Source organism: Crocuta crocuta, unplaced genomic scaffold (assembly GCF_008692635.1).
Source record: "Crocuta crocuta isolate KB4526 unplaced genomic scaffold, BGI_CrCroc_1.0 scaffold58, whole genome shotgun sequence".
Lineage (NCBI taxonomy): Eukaryota > Metazoa > Chordata > Mammalia > Carnivora > Hyaenidae > Crocuta > Crocuta crocuta.
Window position 1 is genome coordinate 1972330 of NW_027532417.1, and position 16469 is coordinate 1988798.

At 37.7% G+C, this 16469-nt stretch overlaps 1 protein-coding gene across 4 annotated transcripts in view; it reads right to left on the minus strand.

Annotated features, from left to right (window-relative positions):
• The window catches only part of SLC44A5 (solute carrier family 44 member 5), a 405392-nt gene that overhangs the window by 47809 nt on the left and 341114 nt on the right, over positions 1 to 16469 (minus strand). For all 4 annotated transcript variants that reach the window (XM_077778996.1, XM_077778997.1, XM_077778999.1 and 1 more), the window contains exons 8-11: positions 12483 to 12567; positions 5710 to 5838; positions 4580 to 4640; positions 1206 to 1329 (exon numbers count right to left, since the gene is read on the minus strand). In XM_077778996.1, coding sequence (XP_077635122.1) covers positions 1206 to 1329; positions 4580 to 4640; positions 5710 to 5838; positions 12483 to 12567 — 399 coding nt within the window. The remainder of the gene's footprint in view (positions 1 to 1205; positions 1330 to 4579; positions 4641 to 5709; positions 5839 to 12482; positions 12568 to 16469) is intronic.

Sequence of the window (16469 nt, forward strand, 5' to 3'; positions counted from 1 at the left end):
CTTTTCAATGTATGTGACATGTCCTCAAATATTGCAGAAGCCTCACCATAAGAAATGAATTTAAATAAGATTAGCCTTTAACTTACAAAATTCATACAGTCAAGAATGAACATCATCTTTAATTCCCTTTTCTAATCGTCTGACAGCTGTGCTTCAGGAAGGCACCATGGGGCACATCCAGAAAAGTCCACAATCATTAGTGTCCAGTTTGATGAATTATCAAAGAGAACGTACTCCACTAACTACAACACTGTTGCTTCTTTGGCCATGTGCCCCAGTTACAACATCCCTCCTTCCCCTAAGGTAACTACAATCCTGACTTTTGTGATAATAATTTCCTAGTTTTCTTTTTAGTCTTAACATTTACATAGGCATCACAGTGTAATTTAATTTAGTTATGCTTATTTTTGAATTTTTCTCTCAATGGAACTGTACTTGTACTATTATTTTGTGGTTTCTTTCACACAGCTTTATATTTGTGAAATCCATCCATGTTGCTATGACATTTGAAATATGTAAGACCTGCACTATTCTACTTGGGCTGCTGAAGTCTTTTAAGGAAGAGAAATATGTATTTGGAATATCTTTATTTTTTTACTTTTAATCTAACAACTGAGCTATGCAGGGATACCCTGTGTGTGTTTGCACACACACATGAATGTATGCACCCAGGGAATTATATTCCCCAATAACCTGAAACATCACAACGTATGCAGCAAGGGAAACTTGCTACAGTGACTTCACTGTAGTTAGTAGGTAGAAACTGATACGGTTCTGAAACACCCTTTCCTAAGGCCCTCCTCCTTTACAACATCTGGCAGTTTTATTATTTCAGTCATATTTTTTAAATGGTGATTTAAAAAGCATGTTTTTATAATGTGTTCATTCAACACGTGAATTGTGTTAAGGACTTTCAGTGTGCTTACTGATGTCTCGTTTCTATACCTATTGATAATGAAAGATTTAACCATTTTGAAAAGTATCATTGCTCTTTCTAATTCATTTTGGCTTCTGCTTTAGCTGCTTTTCTTAATGAGTATACACCAAGTTCTCCAATTCACAACTGAGTGAATACAGTGACACATATATGTCATAATACATAATTCTTCCTCTATAACCTTTAACCTAATAGAAGCTTTAGTCTTATGCACAATAAGTGAATCAAAGAGCATCCAAACTGAAAATAGGAATCTAAACAAACCTACTTTGCAGCTGCCCTGAGTTCTACAGCATTTCTTGTCATTCCACTTCCATCTTCAAATATGGTCTTATTTCCTACTGTCAGAGTGCCATTTTTTGTAGAGAAGTCAGGGAAACATCTCTGGAGAACTATAAAAAAAATAAAATTATTTTTAATAATTAATAAAAGGAATCACTTTTCCACTTTTTTCTATATGATGTTCTCCTTTTCTTAAGCTTTCTTTTACAATCAAATATTTGCTCGACAACGCATAAATTGCTCAACATAGATAACTGCCCATTACTTGATGATCAGGAAGGTTTTTTGATGGTTCTAAGGCTGATGTAGATAGCAAATTTTATCATAATCAGAAGCTATACTCTAAACTTGTTATTTTACACCTGGTACATTCATCAAGCAGCCAATAAAGATGCACAACACCGGTTTTAAGAGTAAGACTGATAACATATTAAACATGGTAAAAGCATCTTAATAAAAAAGCTACACTTACTTGGATGACTAAATTTACTTTTTCTTATTAAAAAACTCTTAGATATTCCTTGAGTGAAACTTTGAAAACTGGAGATTAGTGAACAGTTCCTTGAGAAATAAGAAGAACCAGCTCAAACTTTAGGATACTAAGACAACTGAATTTTATTTGTAAGGTCTTAATGACCTGTGTCTCTTCCAGCTTTCTCATTTACATGGTGTCTGGAGGAGCTGGAAATAGAAATTCTAAAGCTATCAAAATGGCCCCCACACAAAGCATGGACTATCATAATTTCTGAGAAGAGTTACCTCACTGTTCAATCCCTAGGGACTTACTTTGGTTAAATAGAATCCTTGCCTCTTTACAAATCTGTATTCCTAAAAATCTTTCTGAACCCCAATTTTATATTCATTTCTAAGTGTTTTATTTATTTTTGAGAGACAGAGAGATGAAGTATGAGCAGGGGAGGGGCAGAGAGAGAGAGAGAGAGAGAGAGGGAGAGAGAGAGAGAGAATCCAAAGCAGGCTCCAGGCTCTGAACTGTCAGCACAGAGCCCGATGTGGGGCTTGAACTCACCAGCCATGAGATCATGACCTGAGCCAAAGTCAGTCCCTTAACCAACTGAGCCACCCAGTTGCCCCTCAAAACCCCAAATTTCAATGAAGAGGGAAGAGAAATCAGAAATGGATCATTTTTATATTTTTTTCATACAAGAAACATCACAGATTTGCATGGGTTTGCAGGCAGTTTCAACTTGAAAATATTAAAGCAGTTGATATAGGGAAAGAAGAAAATAGGTCTTTACAAAGTCTTTCCTGATATTTCTAGCTTAAAATGATCTCTTGTCTACCCATATCCATCTTCTGTAGTACTTAAAACATGGCCGATTCCTTCAGTATCCTCCGCTTCTTCCCTGGCAAATTTGACCTAGTCTCCACCAGCTACTTCTATTCCTTCTCAGTACAATCACATCCTGCCCCCATGATGACAAGGAAACTATCCTCCTAGTGATCTCTTAAGTGCCCAAACCTCCACATTATCTTTTTGTCTTCATCCTACTTGAACCTATTACCTAGCACAGTGGTACATAGTGGAGCTCAGGAAATAACTGCTGTTAAGTTTTCTGAGTCTTTGACATGGTAGGCAACTCCTGCTTTTGAAATGCTCTTCCTGTGGCTTACATTCCCAGATTCTCTCCTGTCCACCCTTTAGCCTTTCTGTGTTTTCTTTCCCCTTCCTCTCCTTAAAGATGACTGTTTCTACCTACAAAGTCCCCTAACCTTTTTTCTGGGCAATTTCATCCAATCAGTTAGTTTCAATCACTAAACATGCTCATTTTATATTTGGAAAGTAGAGAAAATACGAAGATAAAAAAAAACAAGACATAGTCCTACCACCCATAATGAACTCTATTAAACATTTTAGATATATTTCCTTCCTGTTTTTCTTCTACAAGAAACTTTTTTAGAGTCATACCCATAAAATAAATTCAGTGCTTTTTCTTGTTTCTTTAATATTATTTATTTTCTTTTATAAACCCTTTCAGGAGTAAATTTTATTAGCTGCATACTACTCTGTTAAGTACTATACTTAGTCACCTATTGGGGGAATACAAGTTGATTACAATGTTTACCATAATGTCTCCTTTATTATACTGTGAAGGCCTATGCCTTATTCATTTTTGTAGTCCCAGTGTATATTTTATATTGTGTGATTTAACCAATCTGTACTTGTAAGGGCAGGGATGTCTTATACTTTTGTATCTATTATATATTGAATGACTAATGATTCATTTTTACCTTTTTGTAACATTGCTCTTGGCTACTGACACTTGTTTCTCAGGGCTTTCTGGCAAAATGTAGTTGCTTGCAAAACCTTACTTCCGGGTCTGCAATGGCCCAAAGGAAAAGGATGGGGGCATGTAAGACATTGGGTTTGGTGGTAGCTACTTCAATGGTACCTGACTTTCTACTCCAATAGAAAAGGAGATCTTTCTACTTTAATAGAAAAAAGAAGAAAGAAGAGATGAATGCCCATAGTTTTGCCACCTGGTCCAAACAGTTACTATTTTGGCATATTTCTTTGCAATCTTTTTCTTTGAATAGTTTTTTGTTTGTTTAACTATACACACTTGTCATAATGCATATAGCATTTTATTTAACATTATAGCATATGTATAGTCCTTATATTTAATCATTCTGAAATAATTCATTTAATGACTACATCATAATTTATTTAAGTACATTCTTGCTCTTGGTTATTGGTGTTCTTTTTCTTCCCCCTCCCTTTCTTTTTCTTCTTTTTGCTTTTTTATGAACAACATTGTGCTGGACATCTTTATGTAAAAAGATTTTTCTTTGTAACTAGGATTATATTTGTAAGAAAGGAAACTTAGTGATTATTTCATTTTTTTAAAAAATTAGATAAATTTTATATAAACTTTAAATAAACAAATCTTAAAATATAAAATATTGATTCATTTAAGAGATACATAAACATCTTAAATTTCAAATTATGTGACAAGCATATGTTCCACTTTCACTCCAGAGGCAACTTCTGAACAAACTCTTAGGCTGAATTCGGGCATGAGTGTGCAAGATCATGTCCTCTTGTGTTACGTGTGCTCACAGAACACCAAATATTCAATCTGATTAGGTTTTTTAAAATCAGTATTCAATCTTTCATTGTGCATGTTGGCATAGCAAAACCCAAAACTAATAGAGCTCCAATGGAAATATCCCTGGCTGGAGTGATAATGGGCTTTAGCTTTGGCTTTTTCCTAACTCTGGGACACAGAGCCAGCAGTACAACTATTCTTGGCTTCAGTTTTCTCAATAGTGAAATAAGGTAACTGAATTAAATAACTATTTGGTAGATTAGGAATTCAAAGGTAAGTAAAAACTACTTACATGGTTTACTTGGAAAAATCGCTGTTGGACAATCATCATCCAGTAAAACTTGTGTGAGAGTCTAAAATGGAAGAGAGAGGATGTTAACATTTCAAAGGCTATGTAATGACAACTTTTACTGTTTTCAATATAAAAACTGTGTCCTTTAAAAATTTAACTTCATAGGGGCGCCTGGGTGGCTTAGTCGGTTAAGCGTCCGACTTTCGCTTAGGTCATGATCTCGCGGTTCGTGGGTTCCGGCCCCGCGTCGGGCTCTGTGCTGACTGCCAGCTCAGAGCCTGGAGCCTGTTTCAGTCTGTGACTCCCTCTCTCTCTGACCCTCCCCTGCTCACGCGGTCTCTCTCTCTCTCTCTCTCCTAGAAATAAATAAAACATTAAAAAAAATTTTTTTTTAATTTAACTTCATAATTACCTCTTTATTCCAAATTACTCTCCTAATAGGAGGGATTTTAGGATTACCACACACACATACTTTTTAGACAAACACTCTTAAATTTCCTATATGTAATTCAAATCAATGATAAGATGAAACCTGCTGAAATGAAGGCATCTTTGAAGGCATGTGACTAAGTCTTAGTCACATTCTGAGTCTCTAAGTCTTCAATTATATTTTTCTGGAAAAACAATCTTCTCTCATTAAGAAACCATTAATACTATTTAACATAATGAGGCTTTAGAATTCCTTATAAGTCTCAAGACTAGATAGGGTTTAAGGATTTTTTTTAAATGAATAATTATCAAATTGGATTTGAAAGTAAAACTCAACTTTTTACTAAGTAGCCACAGATCTTCATCACCACATTAATGAAATGTTGATGTTAATAAGATGGAATGAAATTAACTCCTAGATCTTCACAGCAAAAACTTCATTCAAGTAGAGAATTTGTTGGTTTCAGAGAATAAAGCTAACCAGACTTACAAGTCTTACATAACGCCCAAAGTCTACAAAATGATATGCTATAAATGGGGTATGTATGTTTGTATGTACATGTGCGTTTGTGTTTTAATGGAATAGTATGTAATTATTTCCTAGAAGATTTGGGAGCTTGTCCATTATAGATGCTCATGTTACACTTGAGGTAGAAACAAAAGTTAAATTCTTCTTTAGCTTTAAGCTTAGACACACATACCTTTGCAGGCTTAATAAAAGAGGACTTGCAGAACTGGCTGTAGTACGTCCAATAGTTTTTGTTTGTTTTGTACCTAAATTGTAATTCCATGTAGGTTAAAAATTTTTCTGGGCACTTGGAGACACAGATCTATGAAGAAAAGGAACACAGTGGTGGGAACTGAATGGAGTAGAGCAAACCAAGGAAGTATCTATAAATTTAGATTTCTAAGTTATTAACCACTATAAAGAAACTTAGGAACTTAAAACAATTTTCTAATTTATGTAAAAAATAAAATGTCATGTACTATTTATCACTGTCTACTCATTGCCCTTTAATAATGATCTGTGTTAACTCAATCAGATGTTGTACAATGATGGAATTGTTTTTAACTTCTGATTTTGAGATAATTGTAGATCTACTTGCAGCTATGAGAAATAATATATTCCATGTAACTTTCACCCAGTGGTAGCAACTTGCACAATTACAGAACAACATCACAACCAGGAAACTGATATTGTTACATCCACTAACCTTCTTTAGATTTCACCAGTTTTACACTCACTCGTTGTGTGTGTGTGTGTTTGTGTGCGCACGCGCGCACACACACAGTTCTATGCAATTTTATCATGTGTAGATTCCTGTCACCACTACCACAAGACAGTGATGGACTTTGAATAAATATTTTCTTATTAGTCTCTGAGTTAGTAGATAAAAGTATAAAATGCAAGATTAATTTTGCCTGTGTAGTTTATGCATTTTTTAGGGTTAGAATCTTGCTTCCTTTCCTACATATGGATAAAATGGTGATTAAAAATACTCCAGATATTGATAACTTATACCACTAATAACAATGAATTATCAATAGCCGTTCTCAAAATATAACTGGGGATTTATTACTGTAAGAAACTAACAAAATTAGGGCTATTCGTGGCAGTCAATCATTATCATAGTCTTTTCCAACACTCTGTCAAATGTGGACAGGGAGGTCACCAATGCAATTATTTTACATTAATGAACTTACTTAGGGGGCCATTAATGCCAAACCAGATCATTGTGCTAGTAGTCCACAGAGACAATGTAGAGTGACTAAAATCCAATTAGAAACTCCACAGAGAGAAAGCAGAATCCAAGAAGATGTACTCTATTGGCTTTGTTTTTATTTGTAATTAAAACAAACCCACAAAAAACAAAAAACAACTATCTATTAAGCCATGAATGTTGCAGACCTCATTCTCTCCTCTATCTTCAGTTGCTCCTTATGAAAGCATTCTTACCTCTGACTTGCTCCATCTCCCTGTTGTGCTTTGGTAACCTCACCGGCCAGATTCTAGTTCAATCCACTGCTACTGAGCTGACACCTCTTTCCTATCACCTGGGTCATGTTTCTTCTGTATACAAAAGTAATTGGTGTCGGCCCCACAGCTAAGGTAGGAGGTGAATAACTAAATGGATACCTCAAATCCACAGTTAATATTGTTTTGTAGTAGCAGCTGTCTAACTTCTTCTAAAAGTTCTGACAAGGCAAACAACGTGTCCCTGCATTCATGCCTCTGTATGTATTTAGCCAGTTTCTCATACATACATAGGCTCGCACTCTTTCACACTCACACTCACACAGTTCTAGAGGAAATACTGAAGTTTCACAGGTATCTTTCTACAAAAGGTGAAGAACTGTTTAGGGACATTCAAAGCATCCAACATACTCATTTTTTTAGAAGGCTTAAGGTTATTATTAATGCAAATGTCAAAATTTCATTCTGATTGGAGCTAATCTAAACAAACTGTTAACAAATTGGGAGATACTTTACAGACATTTAACCTTTGACAATTATAGGACTTTGAAAAATAACTTCCCTAGTTCCCCTATTGGGTAACTTTTAAATGGATTTATAAAATGAATACTGAAAGTACTAATGCTTGCATAGGCCTGAAATGACAATAGGAACTACTGAGTTGGGACCATGATGATTTCTGTATTTCTAAACACATACACATATAATATATATTTCATGTTAAAAATGCTGTGTATGCAACATATACAAGAAAATAATTAAAATGGCAAAATGTAGTTTGTTAAAGAGATTCATATCAAATTTCATTCCAGACACAAATGAGCCTTTAAAAAAAAAAAACAATATAGTTACTGCTTTTTACTCTCCTCATCTCTCAGACCAATTTTTTCCACTTCAAATAGGGTGCTGATTAGTAGCAATCAACATATAATTAGCTAAAAATGAAGGTCACATTGAGGTTGGGTATCCTAATTGATCACAGTCTGTCCTTTAAATGCTTGCAAAACATGTCTGGACCATGCTGGCAGTTAACAAAAAACATAATGCATAAAAATAAGGCTTGGATCAGTAGATATACTAATGCCTGGCAGACTAAAAACAAGTCTCCATTATTGGCAGCCAAAATATATCCTGAATCAATTCTGATTCTTTGTGAAATCACAAAGAGGCATTTTAAGTGTAGTTCTTCATCATTATTTTTAGATCTTCAATTCATAGAGGTTTAACATTCTAATGCAAATCAGAATTTGGTGAGTAGAAGAGAGTTATACTGACGGTTAAAGCACTGCACTGCTATGAAAAAAAGCATGATCCAGTTAATAATTTGTAGTGTACTTAAATATAAGTAACATGTACATGAGTACATAAAAAGCATAATGTAGAGAATAATTTGTATGTTTCCTCATGGAAATGATGGATTTGTATAATATAGTAGAAAATTTCCTAGACTGGGAATAGGAAGATATTAACTAATTCATTCATTTATTCTTTCAACAGACACTTATTGATAACATAATCTGAGCATGTTCTAGGCACTGGCGACACAGTAGTGAACAAAACATAAAAATCCTTGCCCTTAAGCTCTTTATCTTCTAGTAGGAGGAAGATGGATAACAAGTAAAATTGTTTGTTATAAGATGGTAATAAGTGCTATGGAGAAAAATAAGGCCAGAAAGGAGGCTAGAGGATGAAAGGCAGCTGAATGGGATTCCAATTTTAAATGGATACTCAAGGGGGTGCCTAGGTGGTTTAGCTGGTTAAACATCTGATTCTTGGATTTTTGATTCCGGCTGAGGTCATGATCTCCTGGTTCATGAGATCAAGTCCCATTTCAGGCTCTGTACTGATAGCATAGTACCTGCTTGGGATTCTCTCTCCCTCTCTATGCCTCTCCCCCATGAATGCTTTATCTTCCTCAAAATAAATAAACAAACATAAAATTAATGGGTAGTCAAGGAAGGCCTTGCTAAAAAGGTAACAGGTGAGGAAAGTCTTGAAGACTAGTGATCAAGCCATAGTCATTTGGAAAAAGAGTACTCTAAGCAGGGAGGACAGCAATGTCTAAGGCTCTGAGGCAGGAGCATTCCATATTTAAGTTTTTTCACAGACAACAGATAGCTAGTATGACCCGGGTGTAGTGAGCAGAGGGAGAGTACAGCACATGGAGTTAGAGAGTTGGGCAGACAGTGAAGGGTCCTTTAAGGCCATTGTTAAGACTTTGCTTTTAATCTTAGTAACTTGAGAAGTTATGGGGACAAGGATGAACAGAGGAGAGTCATAAATGTGACAAATTTAATAGGATCACTTTGGCTGCTGGGTAAAAAAGACACTGTACGGGGTTGAAAGTGGGACAAGGATAAAGGCAGAGAGACCAATCAGAAGGTCATAGCACTAATCTAAAAAAGAGATAATGTTCTTTGAAAAAAGGAAGAAATGGTAAAAATAGTTTGGTCCAGGGTATATTTTGAATGGAAACCAGAAGAATTAGCTAACTGTCCACACATGAGTATAAGAAGAAAAAAAGGAAATCAAGGATGATTCCATGGTATTTGGAGTTGCCCTTAACTGAAACAGAGATGACTGCTAGGATTGGAGAATAATTTGAAGGATGAAGTCAGATATTAGGAATTGAGTTTTGGACGTATTAAATTTGAGATATCGATTAACTATACATGTAGCAACATTGCATAGGCGGTTGCATATCTGGATCGAGAGTTCAGAGAGCAGACTCTCCCAGACATGTAAATTGGGGAGGGCAGCATGCAGATGATGTTAAAAAACAAAGACTTGGTGAGTGACATCACCAAAGGAGTAAATGTAGATTTTCAAAATGGCCAAGCTTGGTGATAGGAGGAAACTCCAGTGTTTATAAGATGTTGGAAAGATGAAGAAAAACTAGCAAAGGGGACTAATAAGGGATAGCCAGAGAGTTGGGAGGAAACACAGAAGAATAATGTGCCCCGGAAGCTAAGTCAGGAAAATGTTTTAAGGAGGAGGGCTTAGGTAAACAATGCCGTTCAATCAAACGCATGTGGAAAGAGAATTAGCCATTAGTTTAATAATATGGATGTCAATGTTATCATTTGGAGGAAATTAGGAGTAAAAGCCTGAATGAGAATGAAAAGAGAGATTTAGACACAATGAATATAGACTATTCTTTTGAAGACTTGTAAAAAAAGAGGTACAGAGATATGGAGCAGTACCTGGAAGGGCAATGTGAGATCAAGGAGAAAATTTTTTGAGATAGAAGAAATAACAGCATGTTTGTGTATTGATGGGGATGATTTAGTAGAAAAGGAAAAATGGCAATAAAAATATCTACAAAATTTCTGCAATGATGTGCTTGAGTATGTGAAAGAGGGTGAGATAAAGTGTACAAATGGATGAGCTGACCTTAGGAGGGCAGGCAGCTCATACACAAGAAGACAAGAGCGGAATGAATATACGAACATAAATGACAGCTGACAGGCAAGAGGATGTTACTGCAGGAGCTTTTAAAACTTGTCTTCTGAATGTCTGTACTTTTTCAATGAAATAGGAAGCAAAGTTAGAGGTTGACAAAGAGATAGGGAAGGAGTTCTTAGGGGTTTGAGGTAAGAGAAGGTATGGAAATGTTTCCTAGAAGACTAGAAAACAGATAAGAGGTCTGTAGTATGGTTGTGAGACAGCACTGAGGGGCCACTGAGGTTAGTGGTTCTGAATCTAAAGGATAGTTATGTGTATTTTCTCCAATAATTCACAGCTGAGTTCAGGCATCGAATAGAGAGAGAGACACATATTGCTAGGGATGAAGTTCTGCCAGGGAAGAACAGTGATGTGGGAGGGGAGCAAAGAAATTGAGTGTTTTTATAAGGGAGTGAATTTAAAGAGGGACCATGAAATCTAAGTCAGACAAACAAAGAAATGAAAACATGAGGGAACTGAGGAACACTGTGAAGAGGTAAGCATTAGGGGTTTGTAGGTCCTGAGTTAGAATGACTGGAGTTGGAATGTTACAGGAATTGAGATGGTCAGACAGTAGGATGTCTGAAACAGATTACAAAGGGTGGCAAGAACTGGTACTAACAAGGTCAAAGATTTGGCCTTGGAAGTGGGTAGCTATGGTAGAAAACAATGTCTTGTGGTAGAAGTAGTCACAGAAATAAGATGTCAATATCTCAAGTTGGCTTTAGTCTTAGCAGGAAATAAGAGATCAAAAGTCAGAGAGAAAGAGAGAAAGAGAGAGAGAGAGATGAGGAAGGAAGCAAACAAACAGGTTTACTAAGTAGATCAGGGAAGATCTTTGGGAGTGGTTTACTGGCACTTGGAACAAAGCAGCAGCAGTAAGTTAGAAGCCTATTACATTTTTGAGACAGTTGTGTTGCTACAGAATTCATGACCCTGAAAAGGCCTTTGACTGTTAAACTTTGAGGTGCTGAACTTACGCAACAGGAAGGGAGCTTTAAAGCTCTATGCCCCCCAGAATATTTCCAATGCTCAGTAGTGATATGGTCTGAGGTTAGCAGATAGGAAATACCCCCCGCCCCCCAGTTTGTTGCGTAAAGGACCTATAGGATGAAATGGAGAATACGATCCAGGTCAAATAAAGGACTGTTCTCCAGTGCCATGCACCACAGACCATTGTGCATTTATCACCCCTCCCTTTCTGAATGGGAGTTTGTATTCTAATTGTCCTAGGTCCATTCCCCAGTGTTCATTTAATGGAAAGACCTGATAGAGAGACAGTGTATCACCCATACATCCTGGACTTTGGGTTAAAGACACTACTACATGGGACACTGGGTGGTCTCCCTTGAAGAGAAGAAGAGTATTCTGGAGAACAGATAGACAGACTATGGAAGACACAACTAAATGCCCACTGAAGTCGGTGCCTCATCCCACAGCTGCATTCTTTTAGTCCTTCTTTCTTGCATACAGGTGTGAACATATAAAACTAATATGTATGGTGTAGGAGTAGAAGTTCAATGAGTGACACTTCTAACCCAAGGCTTTTAAGAGCAGAGATGCTTTATTCATCTATTTCCTTTTGGCAGGTGGATGCGTTTGATGAGAAGGACTTAAGGCAGAGCCACCAGATGAAAGGAGAATGGAGAGGAGTTGCCCACTGACCATAAACATTAGCCTTATACTGTTATATGGTCAACAATAAACTTAACTGTGTTAGGTCACTGAAAAAGGTGAGTTTGTTAGTTATGGTAGCTAGCTTTGCTCTTCCTAATACTGGCCTTGAGGAATATACCACTTCTGGGGGTAGGTGATTGAATAAAATCAAAGAGGTTCCTTAGTGATGCTACACTGATCAATCCTACTTCGTTTTGATTCTATATGAACAAACACGAGGTCACGCTTAGGTCTTCCCACCTTCCATAAATTCATCAGTAACCACACACACACACACACACACACACACACACACACAGAGAGAATTCAAATGGAATTTCTGAAATCTTTTACCCAAGGATGTTCGAAATTGCAAGGCATTTGTTTTTTTTGCCTTACCTGTGTGGTAGGGCACTGTAGGTTTACCACCACGGAGGGACTGGTACATCTGAATAAGTTAAAGTAAAACAAAATGGTCTTGTTCCTGTTAAGAAAACAGCATAAAGTAATCTTTTTAGTGACTATGGAATGTTCCATATCATTTCAGACCCTACACACTTTTAATATAATGAACTTTAAAAATTGGCTTCATTTTCTCTAGACAGCTACAATATAGTTCCCAACTCCCCTTTAAACTGCCTAACATCATAGAGGAGGGAGCCAACATGGCAGAGAAGTAGGGGGCTCCGTACTTCCTATGGCTCTCAAACAAACAAGTGCTGGAGCCCAAGGACTCTGAACCCCAAGAGTCTGGGAGAAAAGGAGACGGAGTCTACTAGGAAGAAAACGGGAAAACTGGACAGCCTCATAAGTGCATGATTACAAACTGGGGGAGATAAAATGGGAGGGCCACAGAGGGAAAAGACAAAGGGAAGAGAAAGAGCAGCTGGGGGAAATGTAGACTGTATCTGGACAAGAGAAAAACCTCAGACCAGGACAGAGAGGGATCCTATCATCCCATCTCTAACTACAGGGCTTCATTCAGACCGGGGCCAGCTGCCCTGTTCCTGTGTCTGGGGGAAGAGGAGAGTTCCCTCCAGGTTCAGGTGTACCTCAGAGGCACAGTCGGCAATAGGAGGAACCGGTCCCATGCCCTGAAGTGCTGCAGCTCGCAGGATTACATTTCGGTCGGCATCATTAATGCGCACAGAATGGGAGTTTAAGGGGCGCCTGGGTGGCTCAGTAGGTTAAGCATCCGACTTCAGCTCAGGTCATAATCTCAAGGTTTGTGGGTTTGATTCCCCGCATCGGGCTCTGTGCTGACAGCTAGCTCTGATCCTGGAGCCCACTTCAGATTCTGTATCTCCCTCTCTCTGACCTTCCCCTGCTAACGCTGTCTGTCTCTCTGTCTTTCTATCTCTCTGTCTCTCTCTCTCTCTCTCTCTCAGAAATAAATAAAAAACATTTAAAAATTGTTTAAAAATGAATGGGAGTTTAAACTCAGCTAAGCGTGAGACATAGGAGACTGCAGAGAGAGACAGCCCACCTAGTCTGTGCCCACAGCACAGTGAGGATGGGTCCAAAGGAGTGATTTGGGACACCAGGTTCATGAAGAAGGCACTGGAGGGGGTGGCCATTTTTCTCCCCAAAACCACTAAGGCAGGGCCTCAGGTATCGGTCACAGAGCCTGCAGTAGAGGCGGGACCCTCCTACACAAAACCATGCTCCCTATCCCCCACGCTGGGGAGCCGCTTATCTACTTGAGCTGGATAGACTGTGGAACAAGCACTGCGGCACTGCCTAGATTAACTCTAGGTCAATCCTTGTTATTTAGATATATTCTCCCTTTTCTCCTTCTTATCTCTTCCCTCCTCTAGGCTGGTTATTCTGGTTATTAGTTTGCTTAAGCAGACATATTTAATCCATTCTCTTGATGCATGTTCTACACCTCCTTTACCTTCCTTTCTCTCTCTCTGGAATAATTCAGGCCATATAGTTTCTCTGGGTAACATTATCTTTGTTTGTTTTTCCTCACCTCCTTCCTTAATCTCCTTTCTCTCTCTCTGGGTTAAACCTTCAGTCTCTCTGCCCGGTCAATATTCATTTTCTCTTCCTCCCCGCCCCTGTCACTTCTCTCTTTGTATATGTTCTTCCATCAGCACTGCCTCCACCCTGCTCTATACTTGTAGCTGGTGTTTCTGGTTTTATGCTTTTAGACTGTCTTTTTGTTTTTGTCTATTTGCTTGTTTTATTTTTACATTTGTGTGTTTTCGATTCCTGTTTGTCTGTCTGTTTTCCTTTCCATGGCTACTTGAAGGAACAAACCAGAGTACACATGGTGGAGAGTCCAAAACATCACTACGAGTAGGGAAATAAAATAACCAAAGTCACAACACCAGAGAGGACGTAACACTCTCCAAAAAAACACCTCCTGAACAGCCAGACCCTAGACAATGTATGAGTCCCCTTTAATATAGCAGTACTTGCAGGTGCAGAGCACATAACAAGCTTTTAAAACTTACAAGAGACAGAAGATCAGCCAACATGACAAAATGAAAGAACTATCCTCAAAAGAAGGATTCCTCCAGGAAGAAGTGACAGCTAAAGAATTGATCAAAACACATATAAGCAACATAACTGAACAAGAATTTAGAATAATCGTCAGAAAATTAATCACTGGGCTTGAAAAAGGAATAGAAGAAACAGAGACTCCATTGCAGCAGAGATCAAGGATCTTACAACTAGTCATAACGAGTTAAAAAATGTTATGAATGAGGTGCAAAATAAAATGGATGTGGCCACAGCACAGATTGCAGAGGAAGAGATGGGAATAGGTGAATTAGAAGATAAATTATGAAAAAAGAGGAAGCCTAGAAAAAGAGATAAATTGATCCAACAGCACAAAAGGAGAATTCGAGTACTAAGTGATGCAATCAAATGGAATAATATCCGTATCATAGGCATTCCAGAAGAGGAGAGAGGAGAGAGAGAGAGAGAAAGAGAGAGAGGCTAAAAGTGTACTTCAACAAATCATAGATGAGAAATTCCCCAATCTGGGGAAGGAAACAGACATTGAAATCCAAGAGGCACTGAGAACTCCCCTCAGACATAACTTGAATCAATCTTCTGCATGACATATCATAGTGAAACTGGCAAAATACAAAGACAAAGAGAGAATTCCGAAAGCATCTAAAGATAAACGGGCCTTAACATACAAAAGTAGGCAGATAAAGGTAGTAGCAGACCTATCTACTGAAACCTGGCAGGCCAGAAAGGAATGGCAGGAAATCTTTAATGTGATGAACAGGAAAAATATGCAGTCAAGAATCCTTTATCCAGCAAGCCTGTCACTGAGAAGAGAAGGAGAGATAAATGTATTATTCCCAAACAAAGAAAAACTGAAGGAATTCATCACCACAAAACCAGCCCTACAAGAGATCCTAAGGGGGACTCTATGAGGGAAATGTTGCAAGGACCACAAAGTACCAGAGACATCACTATAAACATGAAACCGACATATAAAACAATGACTCTAAACCCATATCTTTCAATAATAACACTCAATGTGGATGGACTAAATACTTCAATCAAAAGACATAGGGTGTCAGAATTGACAAAAAACCAATACCCATCTATTTGCGGTCTACAAGAGACTCATTTTAGACCTGAGAACATCTTCAGACTGAAGGTGAGGGGATGGGGAACTATCTCTCATGCTATATCTCTCATGTATACTCTACATACAGCAATGGATAGATCAACTAGACAGAGAATCACTAAAGAAACAATGGCCCTGAATGACACTTTGGACTAGATAGACTTCACAGGTAGATTTAGAACTCTACATCCCAAAGCAGTGGAATTTACTTTCTTCTTGAGTACACATGGGACATTCTCCAAGATAGATCACATACTGGGTCACAAAGCAGCCCTCAATAAATATAAAATAATTGAGATCATACCATGTACACTTTTAGATCACAATCCTATGAAGCTTGAAATCAACCACAGGAAAAAGTCTGGTAAACCTCCAAAAGCATGGAGTTTAAAGAACACCCACTAAAGAACGAATGGTTCAGGCAGGCAATTAGAGAAGAAATTAAAAAACATATGGATACAAATAAAAATGAAAATGCAACAAACCAAACCCTTTTGATGCAGCAAAGGCAGTCCAAAAAGGAAATACATGGCAATCCAGGGCTATCTCAAGAAACAAGAAAAATCCCAAATACAAAATCATACAACACACCTAAAGTAACTAGAAGCAGAACAGCAAAAACACCCCAAACCTAGCAGGAGAAGAGAAGTAATAAATATCAGGGCAGAATTAAACATATAAAATCCAAGACAACAGTAGAACAGATCAATGAAACCAAGAGTTAGTGTTTTGAAAAAAATCAATAAGATTGATAAACCTCTAGCCAGGCTTCTCAAACAGAAAAGAGA